Source organism: Watersipora subatra, chromosome 7 (genome assembly GCF_963576615.1).
Source record: "Watersipora subatra chromosome 7, tzWatSuba1.1, whole genome shotgun sequence".
Lineage (NCBI taxonomy): Eukaryota > Metazoa > Bryozoa > Gymnolaemata > Cheilostomatida > Watersiporidae > Watersipora > Watersipora subatra.
In genome coordinates, this window is record NC_088714.1 from 51,809,295 (window position 1) to 51,835,018 (window position 25,724).

The window sequence follows — 25,724 nt, forward strand, 5'->3', positions numbered from 1 at the left end:
CCTTAATATCAAAACTATGAGCTAGAGCAAGCTGCTAGTTTCAACGTATTCTCATCACAAAACGTAACGAAATTAAATTATCATCAATCGGGTGAGCTCACCAAGACAAATGGAAGTTGTGCAAACCTATTTGGTGACAGCCATCTTCTGAACAGAAGTATATAATATATTATATATAATACGGTATAATCTTTACTATAATAAGAAATATGAGCCGTGCCCATCTGTCTGTTCGAAGCCACGCTAAGATCGTTAGAAAAAAATGCATTGCATAGAATTTAGCGCAGATATCCAGCGTCGCAGCATGCTCTTCCAACTGCACCACCGGACCACCTCATAGCATTATGGAATAATGCTGATTATGCATGATAATAAATCATGGCACATACTGTAGGACTGCCAGCATAATAGTATAATATAATATTTATATAATATACAATATTATATTATATAATAAATCTAAATATATATATTATTTATAGTAATTGATATAATATACAATATTATATTATATAATAAATCTAAATATATATATTATTTATAGTAATTGATATAATATACAATATTATATTATATAATAAATCTAAACATATATATTATTTTTATTAATTAATATAATATACAATATTATATAATGAATCTAAATATATATATTACTTATATTAATTGATATAATGTACAGAGTATTATATTATATAATGAATCTAAATATATATATTATTTTTATTAATTAATATGATATACAATATTATATAATGAATCTAAATATATATATTATTTATATTAATTATATAAATAACTAATATTTATATAAATTTAATTTAGTATAATAAAAAAATATAATATCATAATATATATTATAATAATTTAAGCATCATATGACATAATATAATATAGTATAATACAAGTGGTAACCACTAAGTTATGCCTTATGGCAAGGTTGACAAACATATCATGTCTTAGAAAATTTAGTTACTAAATCAATGGCTCTGTTGTTTAGTTTATACAAAACCTTGCCAGCTCTTTTGTAAACAAATATTTTTAAGCTAAAACTTAACCGATGCAAAACTCATAGCGTAGATAAGGTGGAAACAGCTTGTGTTTCCATATTTCATATCTATGATTGCTTGACTCTCTGTATAACTTTCCTATTCATTGTTTCTGGCTACAGTTACCTGCAATCATTGCAGGTTGCCAAGTGCAATGAGTCAAGCGCTAATTGACTTCTGCATTTGTGTTACTAGTTTCAAAATCTTGCGTAAACTGCTCCGATTATTTGTATTTATCCTTTTACACATTTGACCAACATTATTATCTATTTCGTGACACCAACAAACTTCAGCCACAATCACATGTTTTAGTTTATGAACTTTCTGTTACTACAGCCCACAATTCACTCAACTTCCCTACAATACTCTTAGATTATTAACTTTCAAAACAATTTTGTTCAACTCACTCAATAATTCCTGGTTTCTGTCTTTTCATTTTTGTTTCGACGTGTAACAAAAAACATCTTTTTGATGATTACTAAATGCAATAAAATGTTATACATACCGTACATAATGTATATGCTGTGGCACATTATGTCATAGTGAAACATCTAGAGTGGTAGCTTAATTAACAATGAGAGGATTGATATTGTAAAGCACATATTAAGAATGGCAACAGAAAAGTGGCCATATATTAAATGATTTGAAGTTAAAGCTTTAGGTGAGTTTACACCAAGGCGATTTATTGTAGTGGCTTCCACGCTGACAAAATCTGTTTAATGTGAAACAAAAAAGATTGTTAAAACAGCATTGTTTCTGTCACTGACACTTCATCAGTGAAACGCTGCATACTCTTTTTGTTTGTTTCTGATGCCTGTCATTGATGGAGTACAGCTGGGGATTGACCAATCACATTTTGCAATAGCGCCGAAAATACATGCACATAGAATGAAAATCGATGTTGCCAATCATTGTCTAAAAAGGTGACCCATGCTGTATAGTTGAAGTGTGAGTTCACTTAGTATAAAGTTTGCACATACGTATTTCAAATCATAAACTTACTAGAAGCCAGTCTAAGTCAAACTTTCAATGGAAACACAACTCCAACAAACCATCCTGGTGTAAACTCGCCTTTATGATTCAGCTGATAAAAGTTAAGTTTCATTTGCTAAAAATTGAATTTTTAAAAACAAGAGATTGGTAAGTACTTGGCTGTTCATAAATTTTTCAATGTTTCCAAGAAAGATTTTTGTCTTTTTACGTTTGTCTTGCTTGATAAATCCTTTTCATTGAAACACACCTTTAGCAGTTGTAAGAATTCGTCTCACCTGAATTTCATTCATTGTAACACCATTTCAAGACTGTACACCTCCATCACAGTATTAAGCATGGCAGTATTAATGTAGGTGGAAGTGTCACTGCTATAAAATTAATTTGAATTACTTTTATCATTTGTTCAGCAAAGCCAAGTAAAAACTAAAAAAAAATGCTTTACTTAAAACAAGCTCGATGTCACAAATTCTAGGCTTACCTGTACATTTAGATGTGCATGTAGTTTTATTATGACTCTCTTCCGCTTTTGTTTGTATTAATTTTATTGCGGTACTTTGTGTTGTTTGTGAACTTATAACATGGTTTGATGTGACTGCATAGTTTATTTGAGAATACTCTGTGCATGGCCACTGCATGACTCATGATATATTTATCATGATCGCGTAATTAATTTGGAATACCCGTGCCCATTCAGGAATTTTCCAGAAGTTATGTTGTTGTTTATAAGCAGGCAGCAATCTGCTGTAAGGATCAATTCTATTTTAGAAGTTATTCAATCAGGTTACTTGGTAATTTGCTGAGATACTATGTGGAAAGAAATTTAGTTATTTTTCTATGATAGATCGTCGCTGTTCATCTTAGTGATATAGTGACACTCAAATACAGAATTGATCGATTATCATCAAACAGTGACACTTAAATACAAAATTGGCAGATTATCATCAAATAGTGACGCTCAGATGCAGAATTGACAGATTATCATCAAATAGTGACACTCAGTTACAGAATTGACAGATTATCATCAAATAGTGGCACTCAGTTGCAGAATTGACAGATTATCATCAAATAGTGACACTCAGTTACAGAATTGACAAATTTTCATCAAATAGTATTTGTGATATAATAAGCACTGTGGAGTAAGTAGGAAGTTGAGCTGTCTTTACGACAGCACGTAACAGAGACTGCTGATTTGTAAATACTGCATTTGGAAAATTCAAAAGGGCAAGATTAGCTGTACCCTGAAAACTACAGCTAATATTTCAAACTACAATTACTATAAAAACAATTAAACTGCCAACAGAATTATATAAAACATCGATTAAAAAATGATGAGTTTGTTATTATAGTTATACTTTACCTTAGCAGTTTAATGTGTTCCTTGTATAAATGTATGTTTTTGCGTTTATGACACAACATCACAATACCTTTGTTTTTATTTAATCTTTTTGATGAAACCTTGTGTAAAAATGTTTTTCTAAAAAAATAATTATGGGACTACCCAATAAAAGTATATATTTATGTTATACTGTATATTATTATAAATACTATTATATATCTTGTATTATTATCCTGTTATATATAATATATATATATATATATTTATTATGGAGGACAGCTATAATTAAAAATGGTATGTTTTAGGAAAAGTTGAGCTGGTATCATCTGGTACAGTTAAGTTTAGCAATGTTTTACATCACACAGGATTCAGTTCCCATGAACGGCGGCAGCTCTCTCAACGGCGGCAGCTGCTTCCACCCATTAACTTTCCTTATAGAGTGTTTGCTCAGTCAGCAAATTGGCCTCCATTACAGCGCAACTGTCAAAGTTTAATGACAAATAATATGACCAACTTGCAATTAAGACTAAATGTTTAAACATGGAAAAATTAAATCTGATTCGAATGATATTTGAGAATGTTTGTCCTTTACGTGTCAATTGATTGCGTTTATTCGTGTGAGTGGTCAATTCCCAGAGTCAAGTCAAACAGTCACACATAATCATGAGTGATCATCAAAATTTAGCTTACTACAATGCTAAAAATTAGCTGCTTTGATCAACATGGTGCTTTGTAAAGCTTCGCTTCTCTTCAAAATATTTAATAAGAACTTTTATGTCAGTAGAAAAACCAATTTTCACTGAATCTTGAAAATAACATTTACAAAAATGGAGTAATGCTAGTTTTCTTTAATAATAAAAGCTGGTATTATCAAAGCATCAATCTTGTATTGTTTAATATCTACATGTAAATTCAGAAAAATTCCATTTATCGCCAAAATATCTATAGGATGTATAATTGAGCATAATTATTGAATGCATACATAAGCAAGACATTTCTTTTTTTCGTTTGTATATTCTTGTATAAAAATTGGAATTGCTAACATTTAAACAGTACACATACATGCAGTTTTTTGTAGGTACATGAAAGAAGCAATTAATCAACAATTGGTAACCACTAAAAATGTGATAATTTTATAATTACCAGGTGGATCAAAAGTTGTAAGATTGCATGAGCATTGAATATGTACATAGAACAGATAGCGCAGTTGGTAGCGGTGCTTGCTGAAAGTGACTGTGAGGACCCAGGTTCTATCCCCTCACATTCTATCACTTCTTTCCTCTCATCGTTGCTCACTGTTCTGGTGGTCTCAGGAGTACAAATTACATTGAACAAATGTACAAAATACAAAAGTACAAATCACCTCGGTATTGATCTTGCCCAGTCAAGCAAGGTCCAATCTGCTTGTGGCTGAACCAGGACAAAGCAGAAAAAATTAGACTCTGACTAATGACACCAGATTCACAGTACTTTATGAGTGAATCTCAGATGCAAGGAGGATGTGACATTCGTGGATAAAGATGTATCTCGGTATACTGAAGAGCAGGATAGCAAGAGGGTAAAAATCTATTCACCAATAATCTATCAAGATTATATTTATTCCCAATTCAAGGTTGAATTGTAGAGGTCAATCTCAGATTCTCCCAAGTCCAGCACATCAGAGTTCTGGAAGGACACATGAAAAAAAGAAGTCACAACATTGCTGAAGACTGGGTAAAAAGTCTCAAAGAGAACCACCAATACTTGTGGCTCATAAGGACGCGCCATCAGCGAAATGGACATTCAGTGTAGAGTGCAGCGTATTATGAACCCTGATACCCTTGACCAAATGGTGAAAAACCATAGAGGTGAGATTCTCAATAACCTTTCAGCTGTTACAGACTATAAAAGCAGAATACTATTACGAAGAGTCAGAAAGACCATACTTGAGAATCTGCTAGAAAGTATTAACCTAGCTCCTGAATTCATCTGGATGAACCTAATAACTGAAATTATTGCACTAATCTACAGTATGGGCAACCGACACTCTAGAGGAAATGGGTATTAAGCCATTGTTACTAACACTCTAGAGGAGATGAGAATTATGCCACTGTTGGCCAGCCATCTTGATCAGCCACCTTGGCAGATGAGACTTAAAAATATAATCAGAGGGTTGCGTAAGAAAGTTAGCAGACTCAGTAAAAAATCAAACCGCAGTTTGTAGTGTACGAATAGGAAAGTCACAAAGGATTTGTGACGAAATGGAGCGTTAGAATTTGCCGAGCATCAAATAACACTCTCGGCCCAACTGAAGTGGTATACCAAAGAGCAAAAAACTGTTCACCCATAATCTATCAAGATCGTATTTATTCTCAGTTCAAAGTTGAATAATAGAGGTTAATGTTAGATTCTCTCAAGTCTACAACATTAGAGCTCTGGAAGGACATCTGAGAGAAAGAGGTTACAACATCCCTACAGACTGGGTAAAAAGGCTAAAAGAGAGCCACCAAAACATTGTGGCTCATAAAGACTCATCATCAGTGAAATGGACATTCTGTGTAAAGTGCAGCGTATTATGAACCGGGCAGCACATGAATCTGACATGATTCAAGATTTTTGATTGAAGAAATTGACCATCGAGAAAGGGTGAAAGTACCTCAGCAAGCGCTCGTTTCCAAAAACTAGCAGCTAATCATGTGCCTACTCACCACCTGAAAACTGCTTTTTAGGAATAGTTCCAGACAAACTAGAATACACATGAGACAGCATATGACCAGTGCCCAGATCAAAACATGGACACAACAACCGAGGAGCCAAACACCAGTTGCTGGTGGATTAGATGGTTTGTTAAGACTGCAGGACAATGTATGCCCACCTTACTATGGCTTAGATTGGCCATAGTAAGGTACCAATATGGGTACCAGTTTAAGAGAGGCGCCAAAATAAACCACCTCATCAACATGGATGAAATCAAGTTGTATGCAAAATGGGAGAAATGGGAAAGGGACATTGATCCGTTGCTACACCTTACTCAGGCCTTCAACTAGGATATTGATGCGACCTTTGGTATTGAGAACTGTGGAAGGCTTAATCTTCAAGAAAGATCATACTTTGCACAAATATGGTCTGGTAGTGCCAGCTGGTACCACTGAGGACATAGAGGAAGAGTACAACTTCCTGAAAATTAGGCAAAGTAATGTTGACCATGAAGCCAAAGTTCATCACAAAGCCATTGTCGAATACAAAAAACACGTTCAACAGCTCCTACGAAACCAGCTCAGTGCCAAGAACCAAATCACTGCAATAAATCTTACACATTGTACTAGTAATAAGATATCCAGCAGGCATAATAAGGTGGAGTGGGAATTTCATCAATAAAACAGACTTAGCTACTGGCAAGCTACTGTCCATACATGAAACACTCTTCTGAAAGTTGACACTGCTAGGTTATATCTTAGTAGGAAGCAGAGGATTTAAAAATGTACAGCAGAGAGCAAAAGAAGAAAAAATAACAGTCCATGAAAGCCATGGCACCCCCACACCCACGATAGGCAAGTTTCGAGCTGAATTACACTCAATTGTTGACAATGGAATCGCACACTGATGATGAGGAATCTGACTGGCACACCAAACCTTCCCTAGATGCCTACCACTGGCAGATATCTGAGGTTGGTGACCCTCACCAGTCATACATGCAACTGAACAAAGGTGACCTAATGACCAATACAGAGTCACTAATTATGCCAGCACAAGAGCAAGTGCTTTCAACTAGGCAACTTCAAACAAAGATCTACCACTCTCGTAAAGATCCTAGATGCAGATTGTGCAAGGATGCACCAGAGACCATCCAACACATCATCAGTGGATGCAAGTAGCTAGCTGGAAATGCATACACTGAGCAGCATAATCATGTTGCACCAGATGTGTTGTACAAAAGCCTATGCAATGAGTATGACCTCAATAAACAACAACAACTCTGAATAAGGTCAATGAGAATGACCATGCCATGCCCTCTGTGAATTCTACATTCGAACAGCCAAGCGCATATTAGCAAACCAGCCAGATATCGTAGTTGTGGACAAAGAGAGCAAGAAAAGTACTATGATAGATGTAGCAGTACCCAGTGACCACAACATAGCCAGTAAAAAAGGAGAAAGGTGACAAATATTTTCCACTCAGAGAGGAGGTTGAAAAGTGCCGGGATGTAAGAGCACCTCTAATCCCAGTAGTATCATTGGGTGTAGTAACACCTGCACATTAAATGTTCATAGTCTAAATACTGGCAACAGTCAGCATACATGAGTTGCTGCTGCACAAGATCTTGAGGTGCTCAAACTGTCATGTCCTTGGTAGGCGACCCAAACTTCATTTTAACCTTCATTAGTCAACAGGGGTGAGGAAATAATCCCACGACCAAACACGAGCGAAGCGATTGGTTAGGAGATTTATGATAAATGCACATGTGCACAAAACTCCCAAAAAGTATTCATTAACGGCCGTCGCAAACCCTTGTACCGAAATCTTATCAACAAATTTAACCATTTTTGTGTAGAGTCATTTAAATATAATAACGATACAAAACACATATAAATTTTTTTAAATATGTTACCAAGTCTTTGAAAGGATACCTCAAAACCTTAAAACTAACCCATCTGATCGAATTATACATAATTAGACAGATTAATTCGGCCTTGAATCGAAATAAAAAATGTATAAGCCTTACCTTTTTCAAACTTAAGACCGGAAATTGAAACGCCAAGCGACAGAGAACAGAACTATTAAGTCGTGCACATTTCACACAAAAATAACGTGCACATTTCACCAGTCTATAGCATTGTCGAATTGCCGAAGATTTCTGTAATTAACGTAAGAGTACTGAAATTGTTTCTTTTTTGTCGATTTCAAAGTAACTGACACTTTAGACACTTTTGAGTACTTTGGTATTCTAACTAATGTCCAACGCAGTGTAAGTAAAGGAAATGACGATGATATTTTTTTCTAACGATTCTTATGAGATTATTACAATATTTAATTATAAGTTTGGATGACTACAGGACAATGACTACGTAGTACAGATTTTCTAAAAATCTATATAAATATCACAACTGCTTGATATTGTTAGCTATGATGTTTTGAAATGTAAACGAAATTGTGCATTGGTTTTCTAATATTACTGTATTACTATATTAATAATATTTGTTATTCTAATAATATCAGTGCATTTTACTTCTAATAATGGCCAATATTGCATTTCTCCTATTGCAGGGGAGAGATATAAACGTATAATCTTTTCCTTTCATTATTGCTGTTTGTTGTATATAATAACACCCAAACCCAGTACATTACAGCTACCATTGCAGTTATCCTATTGCACTGCAGTGCCATTTGACTGCTAATACTGCATTTCTCAACCATCAGTACCCTTTCTTATTTTCCAATATCACTTTGGTCGTGGGCTGTATGACAGTGGAATTTCTAGTTTTAATATAGTCGTATAAATGTATATACTAAGTAGTTGTATACAGTTAGTAGTGATGAGCCCAGAGACCATGCTTGTATTCTGAATATCATCAGAATTGATAGAAATATAAATAATAAAGGTAATAATAAAAGCATGGGATAAACTGTGAATACAGCATCACATATTTATACCAGCACAGCTCTTGCCTAAAATTATTCAAAATACTTGTTTTTGTTTCTTTGCATTAGAAGCAGTTTCTCTCTTTTTATTTCCTTTTAACATTTTTTTCTACCTTTTTTTAGAGCTGAGGACAATGTTCGACGACTTCAACAACTGTAATGTTTTAACTTCTTAGAGTTATCATCTCTAAATTAAACAAAGAGGTAATAACGTAACTCCAAAAATAACCCACATTAACGTGCAAGCCCATGCATACACCATGCAATGGAATTTAAGTACATCGACAACTTGTCCACTTTATGACATCACTGGTAGACCAAAGTCTTCCAGCGCAAGCCTTGAGGCAAAAAGATGTTATTGGATGTTTGGTTGGGATTCTGTGTGGTCTGTTAATTCACTTACATTTTCCTTAAAAAGCTGGCACAAAATGCCTACCTTCAAAGCCATAAACCAGCAACTACAGAATATTTGTTGTTGATTTCTACAAGGCTTCAAATCCACTTAAGTCTAAAACTTGGGTGTAACAAACAAGCATATTAATAAACCCCAATTTGTCATTGTGTGTGTCTGTCCGTTAGTCTTTGTGTTTTTTGTCCAATATCATTTAAATTGCATATGCTTTGTACCTTAAAGCATTTTGACACAAAAAATTGAATTCAAAACTCCGTCTGATCCTGAGAATCAGCCTCTTAAACCAGGGGTGGGGAACCTATGGCTCTCAGGCCATATGTGGGTCTTTTAAGGATTGCATCTGGCTCTTTGATAAACCAGTGAAAAAATAATCCGTAATTTGGCTGTTAATTTAGTTAACATAATAATACAAATAATGCTGAAATTACCGTAACAATAAACAAAATAAAAAATAACGTCCATCTAATAGAAATATGTTTTCATTTGCAACCTTTTGATGTGGCACGCACAGCAAAGGATTTTTAGTGCTTTTTGTACTCCGCTCCGAGCAGGCCACACAGAGACTGCACGAGTCATTTTTAGATCAAAAAGTAAACCCTTCAAACCAAAATATGACTAAAAAAATTGTTCTTTGAACATTTTTGTTCAAAATAACTCGTTTTCTTATACTCTAAAATTGCTTAAACATACTAAATTTGTTGGTCTTCTTTTTCCATTTTGTTTTCGAGGTTCGAACTATACATATGGCTCTCCTAGAATTAAATTTTGAAACATGTGGGTTTTTGGCTCTCTCAGTCAAACAGGTTCCTGACTCCATTTTTAACATTAGTCTGATTAGAAGCTCAAGAATACACCTTCACATGAATCAAGGACAATTGCCCTCAATGAATGTGTTCATGGATTGTTGTCATGAATGCAGTTTAGCAATTTGTGTTCAAAATCTACACACATACACAGAGCTATCTGAATGGGAATGAAAGAAATTCCCTAAAGCGGGGCGTAATGCTAGTCTGCAATATAAAATATATATGTATTCTATAAAAATGCAGCAGCTTTCAACTATGGGATATAGTAAGCAAGTAAAACAAGGGTAATACTTCCACATAACCTTGCTAAAAATGGAAAAGAAACGGATTGCATCTATTAAATTGTTAGCAAGCAGTGAGTACATACAATGTAACTGAGGGAAAGGACCACACAGGGCACAAGCGCACTGTATTCACCACACATGGAGCGTGTGTATTGCAATGACCACACAGGGTGCGAGTGCACTATATTGACTTCACATGTGGCGCGCTGAGTGGTACACGGAGCATTGACAGCAGCGTTATAAGTATAATAAACAAATGAGATGAGACAAATGTAAATAAAAATAAAATAACAAGATTTATCAACGGTTTCAGTGAGAAAATAAATAATAGTTGTGTTCTCTTTAACTATTAGTCATCTTCCAGATCAGCCCATATCTCCTCATCTTCATCAGTTCCTTGAGTTGGCTGTGAATGGCGGTTAGATGCAGACATTTTCACCAGAGTTTCCATATGCCTAACATCAACCTGATGTTTGGGGATGGCATGCTGAGATGTCGGAGAGATGGGAGGAGCGGTGTCCCGCAGCATACAGCTCATATTTGAGTCTATAATAGCCATAAAAATGATTGGGAAACCATAGAGTGATATAAACAGGGCAACTGTGATGAGGATGAAAAGTTAGCACAGTTCGTGATTGGGTGCTTGTATCCAATCAGCATCGTAACAAACAAGTATTGGTAAAAATTTGTCAAATCATAGTTTTTTTTGATGTATTCAAATTTCCTTTGTGTTTTTAGGGAGAGGAAGTCACAAATAACTGCATGATTTCTAACGATTCAACTCTCCCACACCTCATCACATTCTGATTATGACAACAAAGTGTTACTACCAAAAAGCTGAGGCTATGTTAGGGACCTTGACATGCGCAGAGCTGAGAGGAGCTCAACCAACCAGATGAGTTGTTGAGGTCATTGGAGGTGTTGGCAGGGGCAGGAGGGATACTGTGTGTATTCGGGGAGGAAGAAGATGACAGCTTTGCTTCCTGCTTGGGCTGCTCTGTCACCCTCTCACATGGGCATTCAAAATGCACGAGGTGGAAGACCTATAAAATAACAATAAAAAACTTTACGTTTGCACTTCAAATATCAAGCCTCTGAGTAAATCTATATGTCTATGGATTTGAGAATCAAACAATAGATCTAATGCTTTTCTTAAAGGTTGACTTGCAATAAAATTCACATTACAGTTATTTGATATCCAAAGATTCACCATGTCTTACTCTGTTGTGTTGTAGGTGCCAAATATGTGGAAATGTGATTACAAGCTCTTAAAAGCTCAAAAACGAAAAGTCGCCGTAGATTGGAATCTCTTTATTTCGATGACGTAGCCATGAAATTTGGTTATTGTCTTGTCACGTGATGTTCTCACGTGAATTGAAAGGCCAATAAAAAGCTCAATATAAAACTTATCGTAACACTAGTTTATGACAAACACTTCGGGTTTTACCGAAGACCCCGTATCAAATACAGATGCTCGCTACTTTACAGTTTTGTTTTGGTTTGGTCTAATCGGCAAGTTGTAATCTGATCATGTGACCCAATACTTCGCAAATAATTTCTGCAGCACTTTTCGATTATCACAAGTGACCAACAGGCCCGTCATGATTATCAGACAATGATATGTACTCCTTCGAGCTAAGACTAAAAAATTTAACGAATTTTTACAGTAAGTTATAGGATACCACTGCTAAAAGTGACAGCATTACGATGACGATAAAATAGACGCGTAAGAACAATAGACATGGTTTTATTGAATGCGTGAAGAATATTTGTGAAAATATTTCGACGAATAAGGTTGCGTGAAAGTGTAAACAGAAACCATCTCTCACAACCACGTCACATTTGAGCCATTTTGGAAAGAGAATCCAAACTACGGCGGTCTCGTGTGGCTGCGATTTTCTGTTTGTTTTTGAGCTTTTAAGAGCTTGTAATGACCTTTCCACATATTTTGCACCTATAACACAACAGAGTAAGACATGGTGAATCTTTTCATATCAAATAACTGCAATGTGAATTTTGTTGCGAGTCAACCTTTAACAAGAATTATCTGTCCTTAGTTTGACAATGATAGTTGACAATGATAGTTTGACAGATGACTGGTTTACAAAACCCTATAAGCTACAGCTCAGAAGTACATGGACAGCCCAACCTCTTAATATAAATTTACTTTGGTTGGGCACCTGCTTCTTATATTAAAACAGTTGTATGTTGGGTCATACATTCATATACAACTACATTCTAATTCATTTAATTTGTTCCACAACTCAAAAACAACCTGTTTGTAAATATTGCAGACACGCATAGCAATACAAGCTATAACAACCTGTTTGTAAATATTGTAGACACACATAGCAATAAAAGCTATAACAACCCATTTGTAAATATTGTAAACACACATAGCAATAAAAGCTATAACAACCTGTTTGTAAATATTGTAAACACACATAGCAATAAAAGCTATAACAACCTGTTTGTAAATATTGCAAACACACATAGCAATAAAAGCTATAACAACCTGTTTGTAAATATTGCAAACACACATAGCAATAAAAGCTATAACAACCTATTTCTAAATATTGTAGACACACATAGCAATAAAAGCTATAACAACCTATTTTTAAATATTGCAGACACACATAGCAATAAAAGCTATAACAACCTGTTTGTAAATATTGCAGACACACATAGCAATAAAAGCTATAACAACCTGTTTGTAAATATTGCAAACACACATAGCAATAAAAGCTATAACAACCAGTTTATAAATATTGCAAACACACATAGCAAGAAAAGAAATAATTAAATGCGAAAAATATATTAACAAATGAGTCTTTGGAAGGTTTCTAATGTTTACAATGACTTAGAGACACAGAAAGTAAATGGAGGCCTGATAATGAGTATATTTGGAGCAGGAGGTAGTGATAGAGATTATAAGTGTAACTTGATTCGACGTATGTTAGGTAGAGTCTAAACTACCATAGCTGAATTACTTTTGTAACTTTATGCTGTATACTTGTACGGTTTAGTTTGTATTTTAATACTTTGATTTAAACTTTTCAAAATACAATTTTGAAAAAAAATTCATACTGTATGTTGAAAACAACCAAGGATTTAGAGTCTAATATTTTTTTGAACTCGAATGTTGAAAGGTTCATACGTCAAGCAGAAGTTTAACTCTGTATGTACATTACATTCTATAAACACGTCTACTATATTGTATTATATTATTAGTAGCCTATATTGTGTATTCTAAAAAAACTCAGAAATAACCAAAAGTTACAAGCACAATTTACTAAATAAATCAAAATATACTATCACCATATTTAAGCTAAGCGGATGTAACCTTGACAAACAGAGCTACTTGACCCTCTTTCAAAATATCAATAGATTTAACCATATGTCAATACTTATAAAGCAATAGCCTGTGAATTGTCGGAAGATGTCTGTCAAACACTGATGAAGAAACCCTGACTACAGACGTGCAGCCACTACGTACCTCGTTAGCGGAGTTCTTTGTACCAATGATACGGACAAACGTTACAGGACGAGCTTCGAAACGTATAGTCTGCCAGCTCCTGGAACAAGCAGAGTTGGGTGGAAAACTTAGAGATTAAAATATGGTATATAAATATGAAACAATAGCATGCAAATCTGCAGAACACATTGATGTTTTCCTTGATAATAGCATACAAACCTGCAAGGCAAATTACTTTTGTCCGTAATAATGGTCCACTTGGAATTATCAACAGACACTTCAACTGTGTAGCTGTATGTCCTGTCATCACAGTCCCACAGCAACAGCTTCATTGAGTCTACTATGAAGGGCTGTGCGAGCTGGACAACGATAGCCCCACTTCCTGTGTAATAAAGCACTGAAGCTATTAGAGTCGGGTTGTTACCGGTAACGGATGCACATGCTATCTCTCGTCATTTATTTAAATGGCTATATTTGATGATGATGACTGATGTGAGATATTCTGTAAGGCTATTCATATTTATGTTCTAAATGGATACAATTTTCAGATATAAACAGTCAACACACGGCCATATTTAGGATATCGACTATTCATATAAGATCATATCTCAGATACAAACAGCCCATATAAGGTCATATATTAGCAATGAACAGTCCATATAAGGTCATATCTAAGCTATAAACAGTCCATATGAGGTCATCTCTAAGATACAAACGGTACACATAAGAGATCATATCTAAGCTATAAACGTTCATATAAGGAGATATCTACGCCATATATAAACTGTCTATTTAAGGAGATATCTACGCTATATATAAACTGTCCATATAAAGACACGTAAGCTAAAAAACAAATAAACAATACCAAGGTAGCACGACTTCAAATATATCATCTATACATATTGTGTTGCCCACATACATGTACATACAATTGATGAATCTCTCAACATTTCTTCATACCACCAACATTATGAACATGCACTGCAGATGTGGCCAACACAGATATACATACCCAATTGATGGCAAGTATAGCCGCTGTCCCAATCATAGCTTTTCAGATCTCCATTGATGAGAGAGTTGCGAGTTCGGGCGACACCTTCTATCACAAATGCAGAGTATGCTTCTGTAGCCACATTACAACTAGGCACTGCAACCAATAGAATTCATGAATCGTATCAGTTGTGAAAGGCATTGTGTTGCACGACAAGCTATGCTTACAATGGCTCAATTTCATAGATTAGGAGATGTATAAAATCAGGTTTCAAGCTCGGGTTTACTCTGTAGGTAGGTATTTTTGTGAAAATGCAATCTGTACGAAATGCCCAGTAGACAGTCTGATGTAAATAGTGAAATGTCAGCAGACCACTAACAATGCCATTAAAGGCAGCGCTGACCGGTAAGATTGACCAATCAACACAATTGAATAGTGATAATAGCGACTATATGTCTTAGTGTTGGGCCAGTAAGGAGTTATCCGCTCTTACCGACACCGAGGGGTTATCGGTATCCAGAAAACCAATCATTTTCGGTGACAGCAAGTTATCCGCGGCCGGTTTGATATGATCGGTATTTATCCGTGAAAGCCTATCGGTAAATGGTTATCCGGATAGATTTTTGTATTTGACAGGCTACAGCATTACCAGCGACGTGTGCGTGGGAGAATCTCCCGCACAATGAGCTGCTTAAGTAAGAGCTCATTTGACGTCTCGCGCACAATCGCTATGTAACAGAATGAGAAAGAAATGAGAAAAATCGAGTGTCAATTGATGTTATGGTTCATAGCAAAACGCATCTTTAACGAACACGCTAACCCAAAAGAGTCTCTCAGCGCACATTGGCAATCACAACTTTTTTCTCAGACATTCTGAAAACACAAAACATGCGAATTATATTATAACTCTTTATTCAACAAACATTACCACGCTTACCTATAGGTATCTAGTATTATATTACGTCTTACATTGATAAAATGTAAAACAATGTACGTTTTATATTTTATCAAATATAAAACGTATATTATGTTTTATATTTGATAAAACCCCCGTTTGATATTTGATACGTTTGATATACTTATTCGTTTTATATTTGATTTATCTACCCACCTGCGTTATAGAAAAATGGGCAGTAGGTAAGCTGAAGCTAACACACTGAAAACCATAAACCGAACTACAATACTGACAATACCGAACTTTCTCAGTTGGCAAAGGATACCGAAGATGGTAAATACTGAGGATACCGACACCGGGAAACCGATAAAAAAGTGCAAGGATATCCTATCCGGCACTAAATTATATACCGGCCCAACACTAATATATCGTTTCCAGTACCATGGATTATGTTAACCCTTTCGCTAACAAGCGCATCTGGCTTGGAATTGCTCAGGGAACCAAACTACCAGGGCTGATACTCCTCCCAAAAGGCCCATTAGGTTCGGCCCAAAATCACATTTTAGGGGGGTTTCAGACCATGGGGCACTGTCAGTGAATTTGCTACTTTAGGGGGGTTTCCACAACCAAGCCAGTAAATGGACCCGTGCTAATTAAGGTTTCATTCAGCCAAAGTAATACCAAAATATTGGACCGAAATTCCAGTCTTCATTTTAATGCAGATTGCTGCTGCTTGCTTGCTGACAGGAAAGGAATGGAAAAGAGAGACAGTCGACACTGCATCATCTTAGCAACCTTTTAGCAATATACTCAGAATGAATGATATTTATTTCATTGATATTCAATATATTTTTCTTTGTAAATGAAAATGATGATCTGATGGTTGATGTTTGGAATCAGTTTTATTAACCCTTTTGCAGGCATAGGCGACATTTTGTCATTTTGCGATACGTACGGACGTTAGTGGGCAGAGTGACTATTACGTCGCCACACGAACGGTTTTTATAAATTTATTTATGGTTAGCTAATTGCTTTTTTTGTTTAATTTTTTTACCAATTGTAAACTACAATATATTGGTCTCTGTTAGCAACAAAAAAATAAGCATTTTGCAGAAGAAAAAAACGATCGTTTTGCAATACTAAACAAGCGAAAAATCCAAAATAAAAATGTATTTAAATAAAATTGGGAATTTTGTTTGTAGCTTTTTTCTGCTTTATTAATGCATGGATCATATTGGATGTTTAGCGGGGCATGGAACCTGGGTGCCTTCTAGGGAACTCCCTGTGTTTAAGGGGTCCATTTCACATTGACCAACCAGGTGATTGGGGGTACAATATACAAGTCTGGGCCTATCCAGGTGGGTGTTTCTTTCAGAGTATCAGCCCGGGGACCAAACTAATCAGTAGCACAATTTTAACCCTGCTCCAACTCGTCGTAGATCTCTAAATAAATATGCATGGGGAAACTGAAAAAATTTTCTACAATCCACCAGTTGATATCTATTGCTCGTAATTAACCAATGAAGATCATGTAGCCTGTGCTGCAATTTGTGAGAGCTTTCAATTTAATAATTCATTCTAAATTTGAAATCATGTTTTTATTTTATAACTATACTAGCCGAATGCCTGGCGTTGCGCGGTTAAAAAAATAATTACAAAATGAATTTAAGTAACTTACCTGGTAGGCTAGTAAAGGTAAACTTACCTTACTAGTCAATGCAAAACAATTGCCGTGTTTGCAGACGGCTTAATAATCGTTCCGTTATGCGCAACTGTCAACCGTGCTAGCGCCAAGCGCTTCGAGCATGAGTGTTTTAACCAGTGTAATGAATATCTTGAATATTACTAATCACTATGCTCGGTTGGACACCTAGTCTAATGGTTAAGCTCGCCGCCTTTGGATATAGAGGTTCTGAGATCAAATCCAGTGCAATCCAGACTTATCACTGCAAAATTTTTCACTGGTAGATTTTATTGTGTACAAAAAAACTATTAGATTTAATAATTGAAAAATAATAGATTTGCCACATATCAGCATTCACTAGAGCTTCACAACATGGTGATTTAATTGTTTGGTGTCAATTTTTTAGGTGGACAATTTGAAAGTCGTTTCTATTTAAAATGATATCGCCAATCGTATAAACGATATAATCGTGTAATGGTGATTTACCTCGCACCTGATGATTTTTATAATAAGTGATACTGGAACTAAAACGCATGGGCCTTCTATTCTATGATATGCACATCCCATGTCCTCTCACGCACACGGGCATTCATGAAATAAATGTTCCTACTTATCACGAACATCAAACCGTTTCTTTGCAAGTTAAAATACACAAAAAACATTAACAAAAATTTACAAGTTTTTCTTACATAATAATATTGCAATATATTGTGAATCGTCCGTTTGCAATATCGACCTGTCTGGCCATTTTTAAAAATTGTGAAGTTCTAGTGTTCGCTGTACCGACTAAACGCCATATTTAACTATTTTACTCATTTACCAAGACAAAATCATGAGAAGATCACAACCAGGAAAGCTGGAAATGATAGCTTTATGAAGCTATAACTATACTGAGAACACTTACTGATGAGCCCCTCCTTGAGTGTGAAAGGAACGGTGCTGTACATGGCCTCTAAGGCTATAACATGAAATACTCTGTTCACTGTGTTGTGAGTGCCAACCACTTTTATATACCTGAAAATATAATTAGACTTCTTCTATTTATTGCTCTTGAGTCTATGGATCGATGTAGAATACCTCTAGAGAAAATCTACAGCATCATGGAAAAACCACTGCTGAACAGTACCTCTATGATTTGAGTGACAACTCTGTGCTGTTATTTGCAACACTACAACCCCATCATTCCACTTAAAAAGACCCCATCTGAAAATCTTGTGATCACTTCTTAACTCTATGATTTATAGTCCCATGGCTAATCGAACAACTCTATGAATTGACATCATCCTCACCTAGCAACTCTAGACACTCCAAACTTACTCTACGCGCATGCGACTTACTTCACGACTCTTGGATTAAAGTGAAGTCTTTGCCAAGAGCGACACAAGTACTTCCTGTGATCAACAACTCGTATCCAGTCCTTAGCATCCATAGACACATCAACGTAGTATGCATAAGACCTGCAATACAAACTTCTACATGTACATCTATTAGTGATGCGTTGAAGCATGCCAGAGCCTCGACCAGTATTACGACAAAATAGACAGATAGGGCCGGGATAAGTGAACTATTGCTTCTTTTCATGAAGTCAATTATAGGACCAATACAATGACTAAACTACTGAGAGTTTAACTTATTTAACTGTTGCTTATGTTACAAATTTCACACAAGAATAGAAAAGCAACAGAATGAGTTCTCCAATAAACTAAAACTAAAATGAGCAATGCATGCAAAATTAATTATTTAGACTCAAAAGTTTGTGTTAAAGAATATGGCTGTGACAACCTTGTTTGTCAAAAGACTGTTTTATTCAAAACTAAGTGTTGGCAAGACATGCAATTAGTTTGCTTCACAGACATGCCTGTTACGGCAATCAATCAAAAATTTTTTTGATGGTGGTGAAAGAGTTCCTTGTAGGACCACCTGAAGGACTAAATAGTAGTCAGAACCTCGTGGGTTAACAATTTAACGGTGTAAGTGTTACTAAGTAGAGCAGTTAGCTTTTAACATAGACCTATTAACTATACTTATATATAGTATATATAGTATATATATAGTATATATACTATTATGATAGAGTTTAGGGAGCAATGCGTTTGCCCCTTATCATCTTTTTGGCACCCCAAATGAAGCAAACCTTCTGTAATACATATAGTTGAGAGATGGCCATGATTTTTCTCTTGTTACCTTAAAAGCCATAGACCTATTAACTATACGTATGTATATATATATATATATATATATATATATATATATATATATATATATATATATATATATATATATACGTATAGTCAATAGGTCTATGGCTTTTAAAGTAACAAGAGAAAAATCATGGCCATCTCTCAACTACATGTATTACAGAAGGTTTGCTTCATTTGGGGTGCCAAAAAGATGATAAGGGGCAAACGCATTGCTCCCTAAACTCTATCATAAGAATTGCTTCCTTTGTGGTACCTGCAGTGATCAGGGGAAAAAGCATTGTCCCTTCATCTCATAAGAGTTGCCTCCCTTGCGGTACCAGTTGATGTGAATGTTTGAAATTGCCAGCATCATTATTTTGGTTCCAAAATTTTCCCAAGTGAGGTCACCGCAGCAAAACTTTGTTCTGGTTAATCGTTTTGCACTAATTAATTTTTTCTGGAACTATCAAAGCCTTAATGTTTCCCTTGATTGCATCTATAAATCTAAAACCTGAATTTTTATTCTAGGCAGACCGATGATCCCTATTTCTATGTAATTTTCATCTCTCATCATGACAGGTCAATACCACCTCAGCCTTGTCTCTGTCAACCGCTTCCCATCCTGCTTAATACCTGCTATCCTCATTTTCTGATCATATCAATCGTTGTCACTCCATTGCAAACCTATGTATTCTCAGCTAAGCAACATCAAACTTGGTTTCCTGTCCTCTAGTCAGTGCTACCGTCTCCATACCACACATTGGCAATCATACTGCATCATTATTCAACCTTTCAACTTTATTCAACACTAGCCGAATGCCGGCGTTGCACGAGCATTTAAAACAGCTTATAAACAGTGGCAGGTAATGTAGTAGCCTGGCACACTGCCAATGGCTAATTTGAGTAAGCTAACTGTTGCGTAACGTAACGCAGAGCACTATGTGTATTTTAATCCAGATAGTGACTCGTATCGTCCTATGAGCCCAATGCATCTCGTGTAGCTTAATTGGTTAAGTAATTGCCTGGTGAACGGGCGGTTCCGAGATCGAATCTTCTATGATGATGGATTTGTCATTGTTAGATACTAACCAATATAGATGGACAGACTACAAACTGACATTTATATATATAGATTACTAGATATATATATATATATATATATACTAGATATATACTATATATATATATATAGATAATCGTTTGAATAAATGTGGTGAATTCTAATTATTCTAAAGCTAATATGCAATTGTCTGTGTGTATCAGTTAGATGATGTGAAAGACCCTCGTATAATCTGAAACTGAAATGTTTACAGACAACTCCAACTTTTCTCCTACTTCACATGATCAGCAGGAGAAGAGGAGAGATAGATTGGCCTTAGCAGAAGGTATTAGGACTATAAAGCTGTTTAGACTTGAGATTCATTTAAAGTAATCGGTTCTCCTTACATGTAGCTCAAATTATTATTAATCATACTGTTGTGAGAAGTGGAGGAGTTAAAACAATCAGGGAGTTGTATGGCTCCTTTTATTGTCCTCCCTTCCTCAACCTATTAGTAACTAGTAGTACTGTTAACACAGCCATAAACAATAAAGTAAAATTATGCACTCTGCGTGTAGACACCTAGTTTGGGCAGTCTTTAATGGGTTACTATACAACCAGCAGACAAACAGGCATCCTGCTAGTTCGACAATTGAAGAGGCTAGTGCTAAAAGTGCTTAAGTCACAAATTCAAAAAATTTGAGTTGTCATCTCTTGTAAATTCTTCTGGGTGTAATCAACATAGTCCTCACTTGTTTTGTATGAAAAATGTCCATAAGTCCCTGTTTAAAGCAGTGAGATTATGAGGGCTGCATCCCACTCCTAGTTAAAAGTACTTAAGTCCAAGGATTGTATGCTATAAGTTCATAAGTCCATAGTTGGCCAATCTTGTGTATTGTTGAAGTCATGTGACTCATTGTTGATTCTCAATATGGCTGACAATGTTGATATAAATGAGAATAGAGAGAATGAGCAGCCAAATTCAGCTAAGAAGAGACGATATACCCCAAGCAAGTGGAAGAGAAATGAAATAAAAACAGCCAAGACTGCAGGTAATTTGATAACAATACAGCCAATGGCTATTTCAAAGCTTTTACCAACCTTTTTGAAACTAGCAATCTGCCTTGTCAGTGTGATGTGACTGTGAGTGTGAGTATGATTCACTCATGGGCAAGAAAACAAGCTGACTCTAGTTCATCAATCATTCATTACAGCTTTATCTTAGTGAATAGAAGGATGGAACATATGCAGGCTATGATAATGAGCCCTAGAATAAAACATTTACTACTAATATCATTATATAATTCTGGATAAATTTTCCAATCAATCCTGCAGCTTCACGTGTCACTGTAACTGTCAGTGCATCTAGTGGAGTGCAGTGTCTGCTTTGTGATTTTTGTGTCAAGTTCATGCTGTTTATATTAATATTTGTGACCCCGGCCGCCAGAATGTACAATCGTGCGGTAATCGCATTGTTCACAATAGCGCGCTAAGCGGGCTTTACGCTATTATATGACTCACCGTCACTATTTTAGTAAACAGTGGTTTATAGTGCATTCAACCCTGCTCTTTCAGATGGTCTTGTTTATTTTTGTGTCTGACCATTCATAAAGCCAGAATTGCCATTTAACTATACCCTTATCCGTGGTTGCTATGGAATTTTTCATAACCCGAGATCATAAATATAGGCTCTAACTGCGGGTGCGCGCATGTATGTAGCTATTTCCTGTTTTAATGCTTCAGGCTAGAACAAAATAAAACCATCGCAAAAATTACAGCTAGTTGATGCTAGATGAGTATTTCTACTTAGAATCTGAGTCAGCTGTCTCAGATCATAGTGAAAGCGATGATGAGGATTGTAATAATAGGGCAACCTTAGAAATACAGCTGCTTACGCAATATGTGGCTGCTAACGATAATGCGAATTAATTAATTCAAATTACAGAGAATAACGATCAGCCTATCACTGCTGATAACATTCTCATTGTAGCTGTTGACATCAAACTAATAAGTGGGTGCAAATGTAGGGAATTATGCGCTAGTTTTACATGTATGTCATCTGAACAATTAACCCTCATCAGAACTGTGTATCAAGGATTACCGAAGGAAACATTGGATATGGTTGTGTTGGGACAAATTGCCACTAGCATAACAAACAAACCCCTCCAATACTCTACAATAAATCTCTGCACTGTACTCGTGATACACTGTGTGAGTGTTAAATTACATAAAAAGAGCTCTAGATTGAATGGTCACTTGATGAGTTGGGTTGATATTTCCGCATCCTGATGCCCTCTGTTGTCACTTTTTGTTGACCTTACCACGACCTTCTGTAGGCCTATAGGTGGACAATTCTGAATACACTTCCAACTCTTTGTTAAGTTGTTGGACTGTCATTATATGCAGTCATAGCGATATAGCTTGATAAGAAGTGTCCAGTTTGTAGCACACCCTTTTAATGAATATCTCCAGGACGGTGAGCTTTTAGCCACATGTATTGTTAATCTTACCATGACCTTTGGGAGGTTAACCGTTAATCGAATTAGAATAAAAATGCAACGATCAGCTTTTTCAGGGTGTTATTGTAGAGAATGCCAGGTTTCATCAATATAGGTTGAGATTAAGTGGTTGGTTGCTATGGCATTTTGATTCGTAAACAAATACCATGATTTACAGTTCATGAATCACCAACTTTATCTTGCTTAAACTCAAAACAACAGTTTTAGTTCATCACAAGACCTTCTCTACTAAATCTTGCATAACCTGGGCATAAATAACCCGATTTGAAAATTTTAAATGCATTAAAATCCTCAGAATTTGCTGGATTTAAATCTTTAAATAACTCAAAAATGTGGTTTTAGCACGATTGTACATTCTGACTGCCTGGGTCACATTTCTTATATCTGTTCTAGGGAAGCAGCATGTATCTTATGGAGGCAGAGCGGTGGCTGAAAGAGTCCAGGTGCTGGTGCAGTGTCGCTGCAAGTGTAACACTAAGTTTTCGCCAGCTGAACTGTCTAAAATCCTTGAAGACTTCAATGCTTTACAAGATCACAATAAACAAAATATATATCTACGTGGCTGCATATCAGTGACACCTGATGCCCAGATTAGAAGAAGACCACGCAAAGATGACGCCAAAAAGCGCACTAGTTACATGTACTCTATCACATTACCAACACGTACAGAAGATGTCTGCAAGTCAGCTTTTTGTGGCACACTTGGCATCAAAGAGTCACGGTTGAAGAAAAAGGTTCTCGACTTTGCAGTAGACATCAAAGATGGACGTGGCAATCATGGAAACCATCCAAAGATTGCAGAAGATATTCGAGATAAGATAAGATCGCATATCAGGCAGTTTCCAGCACGTGAGAGTCATTATAGTCGCTCAAAAAATGAGAATAAAAGCTACCTTGATGCCAAACTCAGCATTGCTGAAATGCACCGGCTATTTATACAAGATACGCCAGAGTGTAACGATGTCAAATACTGGCTGTACCACGATATATTTAACTTTGAGTTTAACATAGCATTCGGATATCCCCGCAGTGATATTTGTGACAAATGTGAAAAGTTCACCGCAGATATTAAAGCTGCCAAGGCGGGTGGGGAGCCTGGGAAAGCTAGAGAGCTGACGGCGCAACACGAGCTCCACATTCGAAAGGCAGATGTCTTCAATGTCCAAATGAAAGAAGATTCGGAAGCAGCGAAACTGGCTGGAAATACAGATGTGATATGTATGGACTATGAAAAGAACTTACCACTCCCATTAACTGGAATTGGCCAAGAATATTACAAGCGGCAGCTATGGATACACAACCTATGTATACACAGCATGGTTACCGATCAGCCCTACATGTACTTATATGCGGAACATTATGCTGGGAAGGGCCCTAATGATGTAATTTCAATCCTTGACGATTACATATCTAAGCTTCCGGACAATATTACTAAGCTGACCATCTTTGCTGACAACTGCTTCTCGCAAAATAAGAACAGGTTAGTATACGTCATGACAGTGTTAGTTACACATATCTCATTTTAAAGCGTTGTACTGTTATATTTCTAGTATGAGAATGATAGGCTTATGCATGTGTTCTATTTTTTCAGATACATCTACGCCTATCTCTGTGGCCTAGTCAACAAGGCTGGATGCACACTCAAGGAGATCGAAGTAAAGTACCCTCTACCAGGACATAGTCGTATGCCTTGTGACCGGTGAGTAGATGTTATTACTGGTTATGTGATTCTAAGTTCACGTTATTGCGAAAAAAAATATATTGCAATCTTGTAATCTTACGCGTTTACCAACGTGAGGTGTTTATTATACAGAGACTTTGGCCGCATCGAGAAAAGAAGAAAGAAAAAGGACCGTGTGACTTTACCGTCGGAGTGGGTCAACTTAATAAAGACGACAGACCAACAGAAACCATTCCGGATAGCCTTTGTTGAACACTCGTTGACAGATGATATGCTACCAGATGACACACCAGTTATAACTGTCATGAACTATAAAGATGCTTATGAGCCCGTTGTAAAAGCAGTAACTGGTATTGCGGCATTTCGGGGGGTTCGATTCCAACTTGGAAAGACGGTGACAAGCCGAACTGCCATGACAGCTGACTGTACCACTCCAGTTACCATCTTGAAAAGAGGAATGAAGATGGTGAATCTCACTAACCCTACCAATCTTTGCCAGGCCTACCCACCAGGAAACTTCCTCGCGATCAAAGAGGCTAAATACAACGATGTGAAGGCGCTTCTCGCCCACGTACATCTAGATGCCAGAGTCACTTTTTATGACAAACTTAAACCATACAGTGCTGCCATTGCAGATCTAGATGATGATAGGGAGTAGAGCGCAGAACTTTTACTTTATTACATTGTTTCGTTTTATTATTTTAGTCACATTATACTCTCCAGGTCACCCCTTTTAGTATTAATTATCTCAATATTTTAGT

The 25,724-nt window shown here is 36.1% G+C and overlaps 2 protein-coding genes across 3 annotated transcripts in view; one reads left to right on the forward strand and one right to left on the reverse strand.

Moving 5' to 3' along the window:
- Positions 1-10,462: 10,462 nt before the first annotated feature.
- Positions 10,463-25,724, reverse strand: part of LOC137401209 (BTB/POZ domain-containing protein 9-like) — a 28,695-nt gene continuing 13,433 nt past the window's right edge. For both annotated transcript variants that reach the window (XM_068087608.1, XM_068087609.1), the window contains exons 9-15: positions 18,882-19,001; positions 18,449-18,558; positions 14,987-15,121; positions 14,194-14,356; positions 13,996-14,074; positions 11,392-11,542; positions 10,463-11,045 (exon numbers count right to left, since the gene is read on the reverse strand). In XM_068087608.1, the coding sequence (XP_067943709.1) occupies positions 10,849-11,045; positions 11,392-11,542; positions 13,996-14,074; positions 14,194-14,356; positions 14,987-15,121; positions 18,449-18,558; positions 18,882-19,001 (955 nt within the window). In that variant the 3' untranslated portion in view covers positions 10,463-10,848. The remainder of the gene's footprint in view (positions 11,046-11,391; positions 11,543-13,995; positions 14,075-14,193; positions 14,357-14,986; positions 15,122-18,448; positions 18,559-18,881; positions 19,002-25,724) is intronic.
- LOC137399644 (uncharacterized) lies at positions 21,695-25,722 on the forward strand. Its single transcript, XM_068085832.1, has 4 exons — positions 21,695-21,815; positions 23,676-24,762; positions 24,874-24,981; positions 25,096-25,722. The coding sequence occupies exons 1-4, from the start codon at positions 21,695-21,697 to the stop codon at positions 25,619-25,621; spliced, it is 1,842 nt and encodes a 613-aa protein (XP_067941933.1). The 3' UTR covers positions 25,622-25,722.

Excerpts from the sequence above, each read along its gene's own strand:
- LOC137399644 (XM_068085832.1), top strand. The coding sequence starts at position 21,695 with ATGGCTGACAATGTTGATATAAATGAGAATAGAGAGAATGAGCAGCCA. Across the intron at positions 21,816-23,675 it reads AAAAACAGCCAAGACTGCAG|GGAAGCAGCATGTATCTTAT; the intron begins GTAATTTGATAA and ends TATCTGTTCTAG. Across the intron at positions 24,982-25,095 it reads AGTCGTATGCCTTGTGACCG|AGACTTTGGCCGCATCGAGA; the intron begins GTGAGTAGATGT and ends TTTATTATACAG.